Source organism: Brassica napus, chromosome A2 (assembly GCF_020379485.1).
Source record: "Brassica napus cultivar Da-Ae chromosome A2, Da-Ae, whole genome shotgun sequence".
In the NCBI taxonomy this organism is placed as follows: Eukaryota; Viridiplantae; Streptophyta; class Magnoliopsida; order Brassicales; family Brassicaceae; genus Brassica; species Brassica napus.
The window spans coordinates 23,521,719-23,543,876 of NC_063435.1; the positions used below are offsets into that span (position 1 = coordinate 23,521,719).

Consider the following 22,158-nt stretch of genomic DNA (forward strand, 5'->3'; position numbering starts at 1 on the left):
TTATTCTTCTGTACGTATCACACTTTATATATTTAGCCTGTGATGTAATTCTCTTAATAAATAACATGTTTTGGAAAATATGATAAAATAGTTTAAAAAACTCAATATCAATATCAAGAAATTCAAAAGAAGGTAATGTGAGTATTCATATCTGAAAAATCCACCGGTTATATTGTACAGCATTTTTCGAATTATACCTCCCTATTTTCTTTTTACAAAAGTTGAAAGTTTCTCTCATAGCCAATGATTACTTTGGCTTTCTATTCTACAGTTAACCTCAATTATATTACACATACAACCACAACTGACTACTACTATTAAATAATTCACCCCGTAGTTCTGATTATAGTAATTGTACCCGTTCCTTGTGTTTGGATCCTAGTAAGAGCCACCACGGTTTTACCGGAGAGACCTGGCCCATGTGTCGAGATGCACGGTCTAGAGGCAAAGTCTCCAACGGGATGTCGAACCGGTCGAGCCGGTGGCATTAGAATCCTCTTATTTACGTCATTTAGGGTTATGTCTTCTTCTCGACCACCTGGTTTCACCAATCCAAATGGATAGACTAGTCCTTTGTTCTTATTAATACAATTAGACGAAGATGGTTCGGTTGTAGATTTTTCTCGGACATAGATTTTGTCAGGAGAAACAGAAAAATCGGGAGACTCGTAGACGGTCATTATCGGCTCCTCAAGGCTAAGTTTTCCTTTCATACGTTCATCTGTACATCCGAAGATGAATCAACAAGTTTTATGTTAGTAGGTTACTTTGAAATGAGACCATAAAGTTAAGAGTGCAAATAGAATCGACGTGTTGGCTAGAAATCCAGCAAACTAACTTCTAAACACGTATTGTCATATGGACCGCATGAAATTATTTCCTTTATTTTTTATTGCGGAATTTAGAAATGCATTGTCATTTCAAAATTTAGAACTATTCAAAAGTCATCCCAGTAAAAGAATAACATTATCCTGCTTAGTTGACAAAAAAAAAACATCATCCTGCTTATTTTTTAAAATCAAATTTAACATTTTATTCAAAAAATAAATAAAATAAATAACATCATCCTGCTGATTTAAAAAAAAAATTATTTTGTATCCTACAATTAATTTTTTTTTTCGGGAACAAGATCCGACAATTAGTTTTTTTTTTCTTTTTTTTGGTAAATATCCGACAATTAGTTAAAATAATAGTTTCTTCTAAAAAAATTGTATAAAAACATAATAAAGTAGGTCTCACCTGTGTTAACAGGTGGAGTGACAAACTGACTTTCCAAACAGCTATAACTCTCATGCAGGCCCCAATCGTTCTGCATTTTCAACGATCAACATTTTTAAATTTAATTTATATTGTTGCAAAATCATTTGGAAATGATAATCGAGGAGAATATGTATAGAATTTTAGGAAATAATTCAATAAATCATTAGACAGATATAATAAAATAAATTATCAAACTCAAACCTGCGATGAGTAGCTATCGTTAAGAGATTTTGATGGATCCTCGAACAAAAGACGTCTTCTTTTGCTTCTCTCACAAGACTCGATAAGTGCGTCCTCAAGGTAACCTGTGGAGACGTCGGAATAATCCATCTCCGGTGATTTGTAAATATGTTGCGGCGATCCATTTATGTATCCACATGCATCTGCAATTTATAACACACTTCTTTTTTGTGAGAAAATTTATAACACACATTTCACTTCTATATTTTTCATCGCATAATCGTAAATAACTACATGCACGTCTATACAAAGATATATATAATATAGCAGAGAGAGAGATAAATAACATATATATATATGATATATGTATGTATGTATGTATGTAGATACCAGGATTGAAGTCAGGCTTGAAGAGTGATCCAAGGTTATGTAGATCCCAAGTGGGTAAAGAGTAGAGAAGCTCACTCATGTTAAATTTGTGTTTTTTTTCTTTCTGAATGATTTGCTAAATGTTTTGTAAAACGAAAACCTATATGGCTGCCTATTTATCTTGGTGTTGTGTGTCGAAAGTGAAAGTAAATTTAAATAAAACAATAGAATTTGGAAGATAAAGTTAAAAAGCAGTGGATAGTTTTAGAAGATGAAGAAGAGATTGTGCTCAATACAGTCAACGGTAGGAAAAATAAAGCAAAAGAACAGTTGTTGGATAGTGTCCTTTTTTCTCTTTGGGGCATGAACATGATTTATGATTACTTAAATACTTTTTTTTTTTTTTTTGTAACTGAAACTTAAATACTTTTTCGCCAAATGATCTATAATATAAGTTGTTTCGCGAGTTCAATTAATTCAAAACGTACTTGTGCAGCTAAAATGAATTCAAAGTCATTCTGTTAGAAACAAAATTAATTTTTTTTTTGTTAAATAATTATGTCATTTCGTCCGTGAAATAATAGCATGGTTAAGTGGAAAATTATTATGAGATTTTTATGTAGAAGAAGGTGTTTGAATTTTTGTTAGAGTTTGGTTAGATGGGGGACCTAATAATGGCTAAAGGTTATGATATCACATCATGCTGTTATATGTTCTTTTCTTACAGTCCACCTTTAGGCAAATTTAGCAAACAATCTTAATAACTTGACTCAGTCAATGTATACTAGAATCAGAAACTATCATATGTGGATTGTAAAAAAATGTCGGCAATTTCAAAACGCATTAGATATAAACGTATTTGATTAAGTAATTGAAATGATCTAACACCAAAGAAAAAGTTTATTTTTAACTACACTTAGCTACTACCAGGTCTGAAATATAATTATATACTAGATTTTGACCCGCGCTTTTGAAGCGCGGGTTTTTTCGGTTAGTAAAAATGTTTAATTGATTTTGATGCGTTATTAAGTTAAAAGTTGTATTATATCTAAGAAGTGAATGTTTTTTGTTTACGATTACATAATTGATCAATTTGTTTCTTTAAAATTTTGTATGTATATTCTATATTACAACATCATCTTTATATTGTGTGTGCATTTTATAAGAGTTATATATGTTGAGTAGGAACATATAATTTACACAGCATATTATGGTCTAATTTAATGGTATAGATTTGTAGGGGTTTTAATAGTTTTTAGTCATGTTTTTGTAACCAACTCGAACCCGTGGTTGAACTGGTAAATCTTCGGACACATAGATAATTTAGTTCAAATATAGTTAAAATCTAATATTTAATAACCATATAAAACCCGATAAAAACATAAAAGCATGTCATTTAAAAAATATATTGAACTTTGATATACTTTTTAAAGTTACATAAATTTGTTTTGTGATTTTTTTTAAAAAATTGATAATGTTTTACAATATAACTTTAAAAAAAATGAAGAAAATGGTTGTGGAAAAAAAAATAAAATTTACTGTTATAATTCAATATTTTTTTATTGATAATATATTATAAAATTGTCTATTTTTTTAATATTAGATTTGGAAGTTATTTTTATAATAATTGTTATTTAATTATTTATATTATCAATAAAAATAATATATTATAATTTTGTCTATTTTGTTTTACTATAGATAAACTATATTTTTGTGTTGATATATATGTTATTATCTAGTTTATATTAATAATGTACATATATATATAATTGTATATATAGTTTTAATATATTATATATTATATTTTTCCCCTTTTTATTTTATTGGAAATAAATTATTTTGGTTTAAAAGAATGTAATTTATATTGATGAAAATTAAATTGGTTAATCAATATATTTCGTCTATCTTGTATCAAATAAAATATTTTGTCTTTTTTAGTGGAACAACCTATAAAAATCAGTTATACTCACATTTGGATCAACTGAACAAACAATTATTTTCCAGAAAACTCTATGTAAGACATGTCTTTCTAATCTAGATTTTCTGCAAGAAACATATTATATCTTATAGATAAATTATAAAGTTAAATAACTAAAAATGAAACAGGAGATACGTTTGTTTTGCATGCATCCAAGTATTAGGGCATTATATGATTGAATTGTTAAAAATATATTGTGTTTTATTTTAAAAGCACAGGTGGAAAGATATAACATTGAAAATAAAACATTTGAATCGTTAGATATAATTAATGTGGGTTAACAAAGATTTCGTATTAGTTTGAAATGATATGCTAAATTTATTTACATAAATTTGGTTGTTATACTTCTTTGGAGAAAATGTAGGATATTTGATTGATTGTATTGTTAAATTAATTTATTATAGGACCAACAAATTAATAAATAGTAATAAAGAGGTGCAACAACCTTGTATAAGTAGATTTTTTAAGAATGTTTCCCTTTTAATAGTATAGATGCATATATATTCTTAATATATCATGTACTTAGAGAATTGATAATCTATGAGCGACTAATTAGATTTGGTTGTTGCAAATTGTAGATCATCATTAAAAGTTTATAATGTAGGATCGTTTTTTAAATGGTGACAGTTGAAAAATGGATAAGACAGTAAACACGTTCATTTCAAAGTTTATTCAGTGAAGACGATGATGTTGTGTTTGTTTTGTTACTGTTAGTTCAATGATAAAACATTGTTTTTGATCGAAAGATTATATGATAAAACATTGGTGACAACATTAAAATAGTTCGAAAGATTAAAAACAGGTTGACCAACATTAAGAACATTTTAAAAGTTTTACATAAAAAGAACATTTTAAAATTAATATATACGTAAACTATGGTTTCCGGTTCTAGTTTCTAGAACAATTTTGATTTAATAGCTGACAGACAATGTTAATGCATTTCGTAATGGACAGCGCTAAGCCTTAATATTGTTAAAAAAAATTAAGAAGCGATGTATTCCACAGCTCATAGCCTCATAAAACCATTTTAATCAGCAACAATGAGTCATGCAATATCTACTTCTTCTTCTTTTTTTTCTTCTGCGAACCACAAAGTCATCTCTGAAGAATTTTGTGTTCTTTGGACGTATAGGAGAACTTCCTTTTGATTTTTAATCCATTCGTTAAATCGTGATTCTACTTTGCTTCTGATTTGGTGAACAACCGTTCTTCTTTTGGATGCTCTTTTGTTTTTTTTCTTCATTCTTCACAATGGTGGGGATTGTGTCACGTCCTTTCACGTTTACTTTCTTCCATTATTACATGCCTTTATTTCATTTTATAATTCCATTTTAATATAACGATCTGATTTGATTTGATAGGTTGATGTAATTATTCGGAATGGTTCCACTAGTCGAAGCGATGTAATCACTGTAGAATAACTGAATAAGTATGGTCGTGCAATCAAACCAATCGTTGTGATAGAATTGAGTAATGAAATGAAATTGTTAGTGTTTCTTTAGTTTTGAATATTGTTAGAATAATTATGAGTGGTTCTTACGAGATAAATAAACTGTTTAGATGATGAATTACTTACATATTTAAATAATATTATAGTAATTGGCTTTTTTTTATTCATGACATAATTTTCTTGTACATTTAAAACTAATTATCGCAAACCTATCAACGTGAGTGGTATTATGATGGTAGAATTTTATATCGGCGAGCAAATACTGATCGACTGTGCTTTAAGGCTTGACTGTTAAGAGGCATATGCATCAAGCATCCCGATTTGACAGTAAAACATAACTATTACTATCTCGATCATAATTTTTTAAACTATGTTGCGTTTATTTTATTTATACTATGTTTTTCCAAAAAGATTATTTTATACTATGTATTTCCAAAAAGATCACAAATCCTATTTTTTTGCTGAATTCCAAAATACATTCATTGAGTAAAATTTTATACCTAAACTTTTTTGGAATTTTAAAAATATTTTTTTGAAAAATTGAAACAATGTAAGATCCTCTAAATGACTTTAATTAAAAAATTTACAATAACCTCACCACATGATCTTACAATACTAAAAGTTAAATATACTTATCAGCTAAAGTATCCATATCATTTAAAAAAATCATCCAATCAGTAGGTGACATGTCAGCCATGACAAAATGTTATTGATATCAAGTTTTCTCGAAGACATTTTGACCTATAATAATGTTTTATTTCAAGTTTTTATGAGTCCACCACGCCTTGGTCCAAACTTTATGTAAAAAGACCTACTAATCCTCTTCGTCTTTCCAATTTTTTTTGGTTGATCTCTTCATTACTCCTCTGTGATATCGGCTTCCCATATTCAAGAGTCAAAAAGCTTCATTATTGACTCCAGGCCAAAGGTGTTTTATCAGTCCAAAGACGTTGAAGAAAGATTGGGTCTTATTATTTTCATCGCATCCACAAAACAGACTTCTTTGGGCCGAGAAAATGATTCAAACAAATTCACTTTGTTTTGGATGAAGCTGAAATTCGACCAGGCCCTTTATCAGAATGTTTCTGATTCATTCTCATCAAGTATACCAAGAGAGAGCCAGCAAGGAAGTCTTTGTCGTGCATGGGAAAAAAAATTCAACAAAAATCATTAATTTCTAGTTTCTATGTTTCTTATTTTTAGCACAATCATTCTTGTTTTCTACAATTTGTAACCTATATAATCAGACCTAAGAGCAACGAAATGAATAGCCTGTTTTGATTAAAAACTTTTTTTTGTTTGAAAGTGTTCTTTTGTTCCTTTGGAATATTTCGAATTTTTAGTGTGAGGCTAAAGATCAAACCGGTAAATCAGGAGTTATTCCGCAAACTCTTGTGTGACCATTCTACCACCAAAGTTTGTTGATTGAGGGTTGAAATATTTCAGGTGTTGAGTCCTTACACTCGTTGTTGGTTCTACACAAACAACATCTTAAGGTTCATCGCCTATCTTCTGAAGAATCGTCGCTAGTATCGGACACTAGGTTTAATATACCTTCTTTTGGATCTACACGAGTCTAAAAAATCTTAGGGTTATCTCATTACCACCTTGGAGTGAAAGTTCTTGGACAGATCCGAACCAAGTCATCAATATCTTGGCCCGAGTCGCATCACTAAAGAGTACCACTGTGAAACGCTAAGACCGAGACTGTTTTGACAAATTAGACCAGATGACCGAAAGAAAGAGAGAGGTGAGACAACCACTTTCGGTCCGAAGAGGTTGCCGGGAACCGGAGAGCCTCCACTCACAACATTTAAAAGTGATTTGGTTTGAAAGAGAACGAGGTCGCGTATGTAAGACACACCGCTCAGAAGCCGATAGCTGTCATCATATAACAATGATTAAGGTGTTGATTTGTTGGACATGGATATCAACTATGTGAAAAACCAGAGATATCTTCTAATTTAATATTAACTAAATCTTGACCTACGCTTCCGCGCGGGTGTTGAATTTAACTTGCGTTCAATGTAAATTTATAAACCATTGATTTTATAAAATGTCCATTTATATTTTTATGTTCTGTAAAATATATTTAGAGTAGAATATATTATATTATAATATAAATGTTTGATAATAATTTTTTATCTGTACATAATATTATATTTATAATTTTATAACTTGATGCAATTTGATGTAATTGTAAAATTCATATATTAACCTATTGATTTTTTTTTGTTTATTTATATAAAAATGATTTAATTTTTTTACACTAGGTTTTTATGAATTATTATTAATTTTATGATATTTGGTTTTCTTGAAAATTGTATTGTATCAGATTAATATAGACTATATATTACAGTTTGTGTTTTTATTTTCAGCAAAAAGAAATAACAATTCATTGTAATTAATTTAATTTTTTGATTTTAAGTTAAGTTGCAGATTTGTAAATAAGAAAGAAATGCAATGGCTAAATCTGTAAATAAAAAGAAATATTTAATCTTCTATTCGTGTTTCCAAAAAATTCTCATTTAATCTGCTATCCAAGTTTCCAAACGACAGAATCTGTAAATGAGAAAGAAATATAGTGACTAAATATGTAAATAAAAAAAATATTTAATCTGCTATCCTTGTTTCCAAACAAATTTTATTTAATCTAATATCTAAGTTTTTAAAAAGTACCAAAAAGTACTTCAGTTTTAATAATATAGATATAATTTAAGAAACTTTTGATAATAATGATCTTACTTATATATTGGTTTAGTTAATAGAATAAAGTACATGAGAAGTGTTATGAAGTTGATGCTCGGCAATTTTTGGATTTGTATCCTTCATTAGACCTAGCCGATGATGTAAAAACAATGAAGAGTAGATAACATATGATCTTGGTTTCTTTTTTTAAAGAGTTTTCATTTTTTTTTTCACTGGTTTATATTTCAAACAATTTGATAGCTTAAAATTTATTCAATGTAATTTTAAAATTATAACGTTTTTATATAGTCATAAAATATAAGTTTTTATTTATTTTATTTTATTCAAGTACATGAAAATTATAAATCATCAACATCAAATCATGAAAAAGGAAAATTTGAAACCAAAAATAATCTGAGCAGCTGGCATGGGAGAAAAGGGTTTCAAAGGGAGCATTATTAGGGATAAAACAACAGAACATTAATTCATTAAATTTCATTAGCAAATCCTGTTTTTGTTACTCTTCTTTGTCTCCACAAACTTCTTCCAATACGCAGTAACTTCCCTCGTGGTTTCCTCCTCAGTCTTCTTAACACCGTTAGCTTTTCCGTTGGCCATCTTAGCGTGAACCCTTGCCGGAAGCGTATCAAGCTCGTGAAGCACCTTCTCGAAGTCTGCGACCAACCTCTCGGCTAAGGTTCGAGAGAAATCTTCTCGAATCACCACTCGGAGGACGGTGACATGTTGAGCATCCGCGGGCATCGTGTAGGCCGGAACAATCCACCCAAAGCGACGGAGAGTCTCAGCCACTTCGAACTCGTCGTGGCGACTACTGTCTTTTAATGAAAACGCCACTAATGGAACACCGTTTTCCTTGGAGACTATGTTGAAACGTCCTGTCTTCTCTAATCCTTGTCTTAGGACCATCATGTTTTCACGACAATTTTCCATCACGTTGCGATATCCCTAAACCCCAAAAAAACACTTTAATTATCGAATAATAGTATCATAATATATGTTGCACAAAAACTAGTATCATAATATATATGAAGTTACACAGTTTAACATTCGGTCTAATCATATTCAATAGTACTTACCTCGAATCCAAGACGAATCAGCTGGTAGTACTGAGCAATCACTTGACTTGAACCTGGTTTATAAACACAAGCATTAATTTATAAAACATTTCCATATGTGTATATACAATATAATATATGTTTTTGATAAACATTTAGAAATGGTAAATGTAATATGTTACCTTTGGAGAAGTTGAGAGTGAAGGTCGGTTGGTCAGCGCCAAGATAATTGATATGGAAGATAAGTTCATCAGGCAAATCGGATTTGGTTCTCCATACAACCCAACCGATTCCAGCGTAAACCAAACCGTATTTGTGACCACTCACATTTATGCTCTTAACCAATGGTAACCGGAAATCCCACTCCAGCTCTGGATACAAGAAAGGAGCAATAAACCCACCACTCGCTGCATCCACATGGATCCCCGTATCCCATCTGCCAATTGCGTCTCCAAAATATGTTAAACCGGACCCGAACCGGTTAATTTGATTGATTATTAGGCTTTCTGTATATTTTACTTACCCGGTTTGCTTGTTTTTATCGACTAGGAGGTCGTTAAGGAGCTTAACGTCTTCGAACTCTCCGGTTAACGTTGAACCGAGAATGGCTGCAACACAGATTGTGTTCTCGTCTACCAATTCGACCGCCTTCTCAGGGTCCATCACGTAGTATCCTTCTCTTAGCTTCACTTCTTTAAGCTCCACCTCGAAATACCTTGCGAACTTCTCCCAGCAAACCTGTATTAAACCGTAATTTCAGTAAAACATGGGCTTAAATCGGTGAAACTATCTTTTAATTAATAATTTCAATTCTGTGGTCTAACGTTTAAGTTTTTTTGGTTGACCATTGAGAAAACCTTAAACAAAGCTCAACTATATAATTTTTGGCCTAGTTTCAAAATTTCGGTTTAGAGAAATACAGAGCCAAACTGGTTTAGTATTTTGCATTTTTGTTTGTTATGTTGGTTTACCTGAACATTAGCTCCAGTTACGATATTGGGCTTATCATAAGGAAGCCCTTGAGCCTTACGCTTATTCTGCCATTGTCTCTTAAAGGCCAAACCAGCCAACATAATCGCCTCCGATGATCCCACGGTGCCGACGCCAATCGCAGCCTCACCGTCACCGAGCGGTGCGTTGAAGAGACGCGCGATCATGTTGACGCATCGGTTCTGAAGCTCGGTGGTGACAGGGTACTCATCCATGTCGACGTAGTTCTTGTTGATGGATTCCATCATGAGCTTGTCACACTCTGGCTCCATCCACGTGGTCACGAATGAGGCTAGGTTAAGCCTAGGGTTACCGTCGAGCATTAGCTCGTCGTTGATGATTTGGTACGCTGCTTCCTTTGGGATCGAGTTCTCAGGCATCTCAAATCTGATCATGAAAATATCACGTTAATATTACGCAAAATAAACCTACAAAATCAAATTAACGCGTATAATAAAAAATGCTTTAGCCAGGACCTTCAAAATCCTAGAGCTAAGAAAAAACTAAAGTCTTAAAACATGTTAGCTTTAAAAAAAAGTCTTGAAATTTGCAAGAAAAAACGTAAAAGCCCTCGTATAAAAACAATATAGTATATGCTAACAATGCAAACGAGATGTGAGACAGAATAGTAAATAATTGAAGGTGAAACGTTCGAGCATCAGACAAACAAGTCATGAGGTGAAATGTTGGTGCTAGTTTTTATTCAATCTTCAATAAAGTAAAACATCAGACAGAAAAGAATTGTGTTTAAATGATAAAGGTTTGTTACCGTGGCAGAGAGGTACGGACGTAACGAGAAGCAAAAGTTGAATGGATTGAAACATCAGATTCCGAAGCTGTCTTAGACAAAACCATCTTCTTTCAATTCACTTGAATTCTCCAACCTTTGTGTTTCTCTGGGTTTGGAATGGAACAAAAGAAGAGTAGAGGGAAATTATATGTAATGTTTATTGTTTGTTATTGAAGAATTTGTGTAGTTAGACGATGATGAGCAAATGGTTTATATAGTGAAGAGAAAGGTTCTTTGGTTTCGTTTTGTAACGTGGAAGGAAGCATCGCTGGTCTTCGTTTATGGGCTCCTTTCAACTTTTCTCCAACCAATGACTTTTCATTAGTATAATATCAAGACTAACGAATGATCAATGATTACACCAGAAATTTTTAAATTTAATAACTTGACGATTAAAATTAAAAACAAACTCCAATCTACCATCATCCTTTGATTGGTAAATCCTGAACATCTTAGATGGTAGAATAATTCTCTTAATGTCTTTTTTTTTTCTTTTGATAAAAATTCTCTTAATGTCATGCCAAGTAGTCCGTATCCCATGTTTTCAACTTTAGTTTTTACGGTTTATAATCGATGACAACGTGAAAGATCAAATAAAATAATTTATTTTATCGACACCAGTGAATGGTAGAAATTTTAGGAATATTACATTATTTATGTCTCGAATAAACAAACATTATATGCGTATTTTAATATTGTCAATTTGAACTATTCGAACTTAAAAAAATAGCTGCCTGTTTTTTTTTTCACATGCAACAAATAAGAGGAAGGCGAATTAAGTAACAAAAATGTGGTTGGAGAAAAATAATAAAATTATAATTTTAAGTTGCATATTAAACACCAAATATTTTTTTTAATCGGATCAGGTCGGTTTATCCGAATTAAAATTGTCATTTGTCACTACAGTGTGAAAAAAAGATTAGATACCTTGTTTATACACGCAAAAAAAAAAATCAATTCATACGATCAATACTTGGTTTTGATTTAATTCTAAAAAAAATTACTTGGTTTTGATTTGATTATCGTTTGACGAAGACCTAACTGAGAAAAAAAGAACCTAATTGCCAATTGGAATCAGAGGTCTTGGAAAACTGTCGTTTCCTTTGTTTAAAAGTCAACATCACGCTGAAAAATAATTGATTTGGAATTTTTTTGATTTTCATTGTTTTTTTTCAACACGATTGAATAGTTTTTTCGTGGTGTTTTCATTGTTGTCAAACAAAGTTAAAGTTCATAAAACAAACAGAGTTGGGCGATTAATCAAGCCTCCCACAGGTTTAGACTACCCTGAGTTTAGTTTAATTAACTATGTTGAAAAGTAAAAATTAATGCTCGCTCCGTTTCTAAATGATGTAAGTTTATATGTTTTTATATACCTTAAAAAATATTATAAATCTTGATTTAGCAATAATTCAATAAAAATACTCCAACTAAATTCCGTTAAGCTTTTTAATATCAAATTTTTTTCACTACCCAAGTTAATAACTTAACTAATCATATTGCTCAATTTAATACACAAACTTCTAAAACTGTACCCATTTTAATATCTAATTTTTTATTAATAAATTTTAAACAAAATTTTTAAAATTTTCAAAATCTAAAACAAATTAAATTTTTTTCTAATTTTATTTTAAGTTAAAGGAAAGAAAGTAACTAAATTATGGAAAAAAATTAGAAAAACTTATTTTGAAGGAAAGTAAATATTTTTTTCTATTCCAAAAACAAACTAAATTTGATATTTAAAACTTAAAACTTATATTACACAATAGAAGATTATATACACAGTTTGAGTATTATTAAGGTTGTTTTGTGAATTTTAGAGATTTTTAAAATTTTATTTAAATTTTATTAATATCTTTGATTAAAATAAACACAGTTTGAGTATTAAAATCAGCTCCATTTTAAAAGTTTATCTATTAAAATAAGTATAATAATTAGTTAAAGTATTAAAGTGGGTAGCGAAACAGTTTAGGTATTAAAAAGCTTAACGAACTTTAGTTGGAACATTTTTATGAAATTTTCCCATTATTTTTTGTGTTTACCAATTTTTAATAATTTTAGATCAATAGGATTTAAGAAGTATAATTTTTAAAAAAGTTTGTATCATCAACTAATAAAACATACCTAAAAACGTAAAACATGTTCTTGAAATAATTTTACAAACATTTAAGTTTAAGGAACAAGGGAGTACTATATAATTCAACGTTGTTTTCTAAACGTCTTGGACATTAAGATCTTTAAAACCTTTTGATTTTGAATACTTAACAACAGTGGGCTAATTTTTTCTTACCCTTATATTAATCAAAACCATATTTCCAACAAATATATGTACAACTTTTAACACTTTGTTTATTAAGCGAAATTGTCAAAAAAAAAATCATTAAATTTTATGAAATAAAATCTAATATATGATAAACAAATCCTTTAAATAAAAACCAATATCCTAAAAAAAATAGAAAGACCAATATAAGATTTTAGAACTATCCAATGATGGTATCCTAGCTATATAGGTGTATCTGAAACAAATTTATCACATCTATAATGGTTTTATCAAATAAAATCTATAATGACTTTATCACGAAATTCCTGTAATTAATGGTTTTATTTGATCAAGATATGATTATCCTAATTTTTTTTTAAAAATGAAAATAAGCAGAAAATTTTGATTATCAAACTTATAATTTTTAGAATTAGAACATAATACAACACTGAGAGTAAAAACAAAATACTCAATAGAAATTACAAGATCATGGCTATCAATTTATAGATTTAGTTAAGATTTATAGATTAACTAGTTATATCTTAATTATTGTATTTGCTATCGATATTTTAGTCAATAAAGATATTACTCCATGTTTATTTTCAAGTTTTCTTTCTGTAACAATTCACTGCCATGTATTTCCCCCAGGACATGTACATTTCGTGCAAACCTATAATTTTTTTTTTTTTTTTTTGTGTTTGAAGGAACAAAATGATTATTTTGTTTAACTCGTCCAATTGTGTTTTTATCAAAGTTGTTTTTGAATGGTACATATACGTAATATTACGGGGCGGTAGGCGGTACAAACGGTATAACTGGCAGACGAGAATAATTAAGAAAAAGTCGAGCCAGCAAGTAACTCTCAATGCTTCAGTCAATGGGAATTTGCAAAAGGAGACGCCAATAGACGAATAAGCCTTATACCGGCAGACGGCAGTTACGGCTTACCAGTTTGCCTTTTCCAAGTTCTGACTTTGCTTTAATCAATGGCATGCAATGCAAGTGTACACGATATTCTGAAAAAGGCATTCCGTTTGTTTTTCTAAGAACTCGTCCAATTTATACACTATCCTCCAGAAATAAAGTTGAAGTATGGTACTTAATGATGATATCGGACGTTATAAAAAATTAAAAATGTATGTTTGTTTTGACTTTACATGCCTTGCATCTTTACGTGATGTATATGTGTTATATAAGTTGAACTTTTGAAATTTCTTGTTACAATGGGCCAGTAAAGATAATTAAGAAACTCATTAATATTGAAGCCCAAAAGATGCAACCATACTGGTTCAACAAAATCAAATCTAATCGTATCTGCTTATACTTTCAAAACGTGGTTTATTTGGTTTAGATTCCCTTAGAATATATTCTTTTAGAAAGAATATGGTTCTGTGGTGACTAGTGAGTGACCCACTCACGCAACAACTTGTTCAGTGCGAGAATATTTTTTTAGTCGAGAAGCTTAAGTTAGCTTTGAATGAAGTTTGTTATATTGAGTAGAAAGTAAAGAGATGGGTTCGATTGATGAAGAAACGTCACTCCTTGAAGCTGAACAATCTCTTTTACAGGTTCAGCCTCATGGGTCTATGTAATATTTGTGACCGTTTCATAAGTCTCTGAAGAAGATCCATGTCTGATTTCTTTATTTTCCAGGAAGAAGTGAAACTGTATGCTGAAGATGGGTCAGTAGACATTAATGGAAACCCACCATTGAAGCAGAAAACAGGAAATTGGAAAGCTTGCCCATTCATTTTTGGTATAAATCAATTCTAATACTTATGGTCCTCCTAATGTCCTGTCTGTAACTTTCAAGAACCAGTATGCTTTGATGTGCAGCCAATGAATGCTGTGAACGGTTAGCTTATTATGGCATTGCCAAGAATCTAATCACTTACTTCACAAATGAATTGCACGAGACCAATGTTTCTGCAGCTAGACACGTCATGACATGGCAAGGCACATGTTATATCACTCCTCTACTTGGAGCTCTAATAGCTGATGCTTATTGGGGAAGATATTTGACAATTGCTTGTTTCTCTGCCATTTATTTCATCGTAAGCATTTTTATAGAGAAAAAAACCTTGCTTTAGTTAAAAGGGTTTGCAAGAAATGAGCTGAACATTTTGATAAACCAAGATACGTATGCTTACTTAAAATAGGTTCATCTACTCAAGCTTTGGGTACCATATGACTTATTGTAGAGATTTGGTTAAAGGGTTACTGAGGGCTTGGATGGATATTTGGCTAAGAGTTGATAGATAGCCAAGGCCGGTCCTAGACATATACAAGTGAAACATTTTATCTGTGATACCTAAAATTTTAAGAGTTAATATAAATAACATATAGCTTCTAAACTGTTAATTTCTTTTATTAAATTTTCTATAGCTCCCAAAATCTTGCGGTCACTAATAGTCTATTTCTATGGTTTGGTGAATTTTTGAACAATGAAGAACAGTCTCACAGCATCTTTTCTTATCAAACTATGCTGGTTATATTCATTTGGTTGATGATGTTACTTCTTATCTGTTTCAGGGAATGGTCGCACTGACACTCTCAGCTTCAATTCCGGGTCTGAAGCCAGCAGAATGTATAGGTTCCATCTGTCAACCTCTCAGCAAGCAGTTTTATTTTCAGGGCTTTACCTTATCGCTCTTGGTACTGGAGGAATCAAACCATGTGTCTCCTCCTTTGGTGCTGATCAGTTTGACCAGACCGATCCAAATGAACGAGACAGAAAAGCTTCTTTCTTCAACTGGTTCTACTTCTCAATCAACGTTGGTGCGTTTGTCTCATCTACTCTTCTAGTATGGGTTCAAGAGAATTGTGGGTGGGAGCTAGGGTTCATGATACCAACCGTGTTCATGGGACTCGCTACAGCTAGTTTCTTCTTCGGCACTCCTCTTTATAGGTTTCAGAAACCTAGAGGCAGTCCCATTACTAGAGCTTGCCAAGTTCTTGTAGCCGCATACCGTAACATGAACCTAAGGCTCCCTGAAGAAAACCACACACCTCTGTCCGAAGTAACGGACGGTTACAAGTTTCTTGACAAAGCCGCAATGATCTCAGAAGAAGACACCATTCACGACCCGTGGAAGCTATGTACTGTGACTCAAGTCGAAGAGGTTAAGATTATATTACGTTTGTTCCCTATTTGGGCCTCAGGGATCATCTTCTCAGTCCTCCACTCACAGATCTACACTCTTTATGTCCAACAAGGACGGTCCATGCAACGAACCATAGGCTCATTTGAGATCCCTCCAGCTACTCTAGGCATGTTCGACACTGCAAGTGTTCTCATAACCGTTCCAATCTATGATAGACTCATCGTTCCCTTTGTGAGAAGGTTCACAGGCTTAGCTAAAGGCTTCACTGACCTACAACGCATGGGGATTGGACTGTTCGTCTCTGTCTTGAGCTTAGCAGTTGCAGCTGTAGTTGAGACGGTTCGGTTACGTTTAGCTCGAGAAAGTGGAGATATGACAATCTTCTGGCAAGTACTTTCTTATGGGGACTGCTGGTGTTTTTTTCTTCGTTGGTCGGATTCAGTTTTTCTATGAGCAGTCTCCAGATACAATGAGAAGTTTGTGTAATGCTTGGGCACTTCTTACTACTACGCTTGGAAACTACTTGAGTTCGATGATTGTTACGGCTGTGGCGTGTTTGAGCGGGAAAGATGATGGTTGGATTCCTTCAGACAACCTTAACAACGGACATCTTGATTACTTCTTTTGGCTTTTGGTCTGTCTTGGGTCTGTGAACATTCCAGTTTTTGTCCTCTTCTCTGTTAGATACACGCAGAAGAAGGTTTAGTGAGGTTTTATTTCATTCTTCTTCTTGGTTCCACACCTGAAGTATGTAAAACTTATTTCGTCATTTGTTAATGCCATGGAGGATCTTGTTTGTACTATCAAGAAAACTTGTTAAAGAAGAAACACTGATGTTTCTTAGATATGTTTTAGATAGAATGATGTGCATTATATAAATCGTCGTAGTTTATCTTCTTGGCGTTTGGTTTTCGATTCGGTTTCGGTTCAAGTTCAAGTTTTTTCAGTTTTTCTGATTCTAGACATATAGAAATTCTTTGCTATTTATGAAATTTGGTTTGGTTTGGTTTGGATAAATTTGGCTGACTTGTAGTCTAAATAATTTCACAGCCGTGTCTAAGAAGTCTACAGGCACTATATATATCGTAATAGAAGTAAATAGAGTTTATTCTGTTAAGCTCAATTCTCAAAATTTATTTGATTGAAATGCATATCCTGAAAAAAATTGTTTCCAAGAGAAGAAATATGATAGTAAGTGTGGTTGTATTCTTTTTTCTTATCATGGTTTTTATCCCATAAAATTTTTCTATGTCAAAGTTTTAACGATGCAACAAAGAACACACAAAAGATAGACACTTAAAAGAGAATGTTACAATTTGAGAGATGAAAGTCTATCACTGTTCTAAAGTTTTTGAGATAAAAAAGAAAATTATCAATTCAAGACTCAAGCACTATCGAAGAATGGCGATGTCAATGTTCTATTCAAGTGACAGTTTAGCTGATTTATTCACGAAGGTGTTACCCACTGCTACTTCCAAGAAACTAATTCATCTTATCAGAATACTTTGTCTCTAAGATCTCGACGTATGTTACACATGAGTAGAAGTTATTACGCGATGCACTCTTTTTTCTTTAACCATATTTTTTCCCATTGGATTTTTCTAGGGAGTTTTTTAGTTAGGCAGCATCTACGGCATTTTGAAAGCATGGTATAATGGACATCAAGGAGAAATATTATGAATATTATGTGATGTCTCTTATAAAAAGTACTAGATTTACTTGATTATCAAGTATACTTATTCTCCAAGTTCTACTTGGTACCCAAACTATTGTAATCATGTATAAAGAACTCATTACTCATGAAATAAGATACACCAATTCCTCTTTTTCTCTTTTCTACTTATAATACGTTATCAGTACGATTTGATGTTCCTTTAATTTATATTGATCTTTCTTTGGTGCAATTACATTAAAATTGCTTTTACAATTCTTATATGTTGAGGATTTTCAAAAAAGAAATTACTATCAAATAATTTTTATTAAATAAATATATATTTATGATCAATATTTTTAACACATGTAGTATTTATTGTCATGTGTCACAATCATGTTTATTAGCAATTTTTAAGAACAAAATTTTATATAATAAGATATTTACCTAGATTTTAGGAAACATTTTATCTCTACATCAACAACTTCCTTGTCTTTCTTATCTTTTTCTGCTTTTTTGTTGGTGGTTCCGCCGCTGACGAAACTTCAGCCTTCGTTCTGTTGTTCTTGTTCTCATTCCTCTGCACATCTCAAAATCTTCTAACAAACCTACCAGCATGTATATATGTTATAAAGTTCACAAGTTGTGGGTCATCTGCTTCAACCGGCCACTGATGAAACAGATCTTGTAGAGACTTCTTCATAACCATTTTCCTCATGCGCACATACAAAAGTAACTAATAACTCAGCCATTAATAACTCAGTCACCAAACCTCATAACTTAGTCAAGAATAACTAATAACTCAGTCATCAAAATCTCATAATTCAACTATCAATAAATTATAACTTAGTCACCAGTAACTCATAACTCAACCACAATATAAATAAAAACTCATCCATCGATACCTACCTCGTCACGATCTCTGATTTCCTCAGATATAATAGTAGCAAAACTTGCACGTATGCGCTTTCCACCCCATCAAAAAGCATAATTTCTTGTTCATCGACAACTCTCCCAAAACGCTCTCCAAAACAAGTCACATATTCATACGCCCAAACTTGCAACACATCTTTCAGGCCGTTTATGGTGTATGACCATCCTTGTGGATGCAATATCTTAATAGAATCAACAAGCACTTCATATGCAGTCGGACCCCATGGATACGACCTCATTGCTTCATCATCGAATACTATTTTTGCACATTCAAATGGTATCCAAAAATTGTGATGCAAAGCATAAAGTCCCATAGCTTGAAAAACTAATAGCCCTAACCATTTACGCTTTTCAAAACTCAAGGGCCGATAGACCTCTAATGCTAGCCTCAGTTCATCTAACTTCGGTCCCACCCCATGTGGCACATTCAACTCCTTCCAGAATGTTTTGTATTGGTGAGGTTTAAAACTTTCTATCGGTAGTGGACATGTATTTAACCCAGTGATCGCACCGAATTCGTTTAAGCTAAACCTCATAAGTTGATCAACAACGAGGCTCCAAATCTCCTTCTTATATACTCGCAGCTGCCTACATAGTAGATAGTGTACAGTCCTACAAAACCACACAAATTTGCTATCTAGCTTAGCAATCATTCCAACGGGAAACTCCTTCAGGTGATCCCACGCATCATGTCCTATTGCTTCTCTGACGTTAGGGAACTCTCCCATATGGCAACTGTGATTAATCTCTTTATTTTCTAGATTGGAAGCCTCTTATGCGTAAAGTTTGGAAGGTAATCCCGTGCTTGATCTTCAGGAACATCCATCTAATAATAAAAACATATATAACTTAGCCGAAATAGATTATAAATCAGCCGCAATTGAAAACTATCTCCGCCAAAACATATAATCTAACTCAGCCGCAAATGGAACACTAACTCAGTCAGAACATAATATATAACTCAGTCGCAATGAAAATCAAACTCAGACACAACATAAATAGAACACATCAACATCATAAATCAAACTTAGTGACACCATACCGGAGAAGACGATTTTGGGAGATTGCGAACAAGACGATTTCCGAGAAGAAGAATACGATTTCGACGAAGACGACGAAGACAATATCGGATAAAGCAGGTTCGAATGTAACAAAAAAAAAACGATAAAAAATAATGTGTTACGGTTTAAACAAGAGAACAAAGGAAGTTGTGGTGTTTGAATTAAGACTAAGACGTCGATTGATTAACCTCTCTCTTTTGATCACTGTTTTGATGAGGAGGATTACAAATTTAGTGATGTGGTATTGATAATTAAAATTATTCTTAACTAAAAAAAGTTAAGCAAGAGTCTTTTGTGTGATTTACTAGGGACTAAAAACATTCTAGTGATTAAAAACTTTTCTATAATACTCTAGTAATATAGCAACTTTTCTGTGTTAATCTAGTTATTTTCTCATGTAGGACATCGGATTTTTTTGTTAGGTACTTAGGTTCCAGTTCTGTTTTCGGTCCTCGTTCAACGTATCGCGGTTTAAACTTGGGCTTTGTAATTCAACAGGCACAATATGACCCGGAACGAAGAATCTGATTATGTCCGGGTCAAGCACATCGGAGACGCCAAGAGAAAAAAATAAGGAAAGGAATCGCGACTGTTATTCGAGGAGAATGGAGGTTCCTGGTTCATCGAAGAAGATGATCGCAACGCAGGAAGAGATGGTCGCAGCTAAAGTACCTCTCGGTTACAGAGACCAGTGCGCTCATCTCCTGATTCCGCTCAACAAATGTCGCCAGGCCGAGCTCTTCCTCCCATGGAAATGCGAGGACGAGCGTCACGTCTACGAGAAGTGCGAGTACGAGCTCGTCATGGAGCGAATGCTCGCGATGCAGAAGATCCGCGAGGAAGAAGCCAAAGCTAAACAGAATAAACTACAAGGGAACGGTGTCCCTCTGATCCCTAAGACCGCTAACGCTTAGCCTCTCGATTCATCGGTTAGTCTAGTACCGTTGGAATTAGGGTTTTGGTTTAGCGTAAACCGGCTGGGTAATTGGATTGGATCACAATTGCAGTTTCATGTCGCTAAACGAACATGAGATTCATTTATTGTTAGAAGTTAAACAGTACACAACTTAATTTTATTCATTCATTAATCTTAACACCCAAAAGCTTCATATATTAGTCTCAAAGTTAACAAGGCAGCCCAACTTTCATTCATTCGTCAATCTTGATCACTCAAAAAGCTTCATATGATAAGTCTTAAAGTTAACATGACGCAGTCTCAATTTTCATTCATTCATTCGTCAATCTTGATCACTCAAAAGCTTCATATGTTAGTCTTAAAGTAAACAGGGCATAGCCCAATTGTTTCTAGATTTGATTTTTGTTCTCTGACTTGTACGCTTACAAGTTCTTAATACTTGATCAATGTGTGAACTTGTTTGTTTTATGTCTACAGTCACTTTGTTTAAAACCTTAAGAAGCATTATGAAGTTACAGCCACGAACTACAGAGTTACACTTCTTGATTTGGTGGAATATACTATATATTTCATATTAGTATATATGTCACAACAGCTACAGAAAGATTCTCCTGATATCTCTTTTTCTCCTTCTTACTTGCCATTGAGTACTACTCTTACATATTGTGTGGTTCTTTATTTCCTTTTTCATGAGTTTCTCTGCTCTAAAGACAGACCCCTATATATTTGGTCTAAGATTCTCTAACATTTCAATGATTTTGTTTCACCTGATGCTTTTTATCCATTCTTCTGAGTTCTTATTCTTACTCTGAAATTTATTTGGACAGGGATTCTCTGGAACTGTGAAGAAGGTGGGGGCTCTGGTTTTCAATATATTCTTCTTGTTGCTGATGAAACATTTGGTTCTACATTTTCAGATATGTATGTTCTAAGGCTCTCTCCCATTGAAAATAAGATGTAAACACATCTCTGGTTTAGTTTACTTTCTTTAATACTTTGAGAGACAAAAAAAAAGAACTTATGAGTTGAAAACGTTTCTACCTCTTTTTTAAAAGTCCACATATCACTTGAATTATTTATATAATCATATCATTTACGATGAATGGACCCATCTAACGAAATTATTGAAATACAGTATTTTGACTGTATGTCTTAAATTAGCAACGATTAAAGACAATAATTCTGATATATAGGCCGGGTTCAAAAACAAAACGCCAACAATTCATTAAATTGAGGGTGAAGATGCTGGCAATTGTCGCTATTTCGAAAAAAGGCTGCATGTGGTGTCTTTGTTATTTTCGGCGTTTCAGAATCAATAAGTTTGAGTTGTAGTAACAAAAAAGTGACAAAAACTATAGAAAGAGATGAAGGAGAGGTGACGGCTATCTTTGAGTCTCCGATCACTATCACTGCGGTTTTGGGGCGAACAAGGCTACACACTCTCAATTATTC

At 32.5% G+C, this 22,158-nt stretch overlaps 3 protein-coding genes and 1 pseudogene across 3 annotated transcripts; 2 read left to right on the forward strand and 2 right to left on the reverse strand.

Annotated features, from left to right (window-relative positions):
* Positions 1-121: 121 nt before the first annotated feature.
* On the reverse strand, positions 122-2,145 carry LOC125579905. The gene is made up of 4 exons (XM_048743813.1): positions 1,831-2,145; positions 1,462-1,643; positions 1,240-1,309; positions 122-721 (listed from the first exon to the last, which is right to left on the reverse strand). The coding sequence occupies exons 1-4, from the start codon at positions 1,907-1,909 to the stop codon at positions 327-329; spliced, it is 726 nt and encodes a 241-aa protein (XP_048599770.1). The 5' UTR covers positions 1,910-2,145; the 3' UTR covers positions 122-326.
* Positions 2,146-8,248: 6,103 nt separating this feature from the next.
* Positions 8,249-11,002, reverse strand: LOC125579908 (glutamate decarboxylase 4). Its single transcript, XM_048743816.1, has 6 exons — positions 10,761-11,002; positions 9,973-10,378; positions 9,525-9,739; positions 9,184-9,437; positions 9,023-9,075; positions 8,249-8,891 (listed from the first exon to the last, which is right to left on the reverse strand). The coding sequence occupies exons 1-6, from the start codon at positions 10,844-10,846 to the stop codon at positions 8,424-8,426; spliced, it is 1,482 nt and encodes a 493-aa protein (XP_048599773.1). The 5' UTR covers positions 10,847-11,002; the 3' UTR covers positions 8,249-8,423.
* Positions 11,003-14,230: 3,228 nt separating this feature from the next.
* On the forward strand, positions 14,231-16,948 carry LOC125579911 (annotated as a pseudogene).
* Positions 16,949-20,320: 3,372 nt separating this feature from the next.
* Positions 20,321-21,767, forward strand: LOC106421611 (NADH dehydrogenase [ubiquinone] 1 beta subcomplex subunit 7-like). The gene is made up of 2 exons (XM_048743824.1): positions 20,321-20,719; positions 21,534-21,767. Exon 1 carries the CDS (start codon positions 20,321-20,323, stop codon positions 20,702-20,704), a length of 384 nt encoding a protein of 127 aa, XP_048599781.1. The 3' UTR covers positions 20,705-20,719; positions 21,534-21,767.
* Positions 21,768-22,158: the final 391 nt, after the last annotated feature.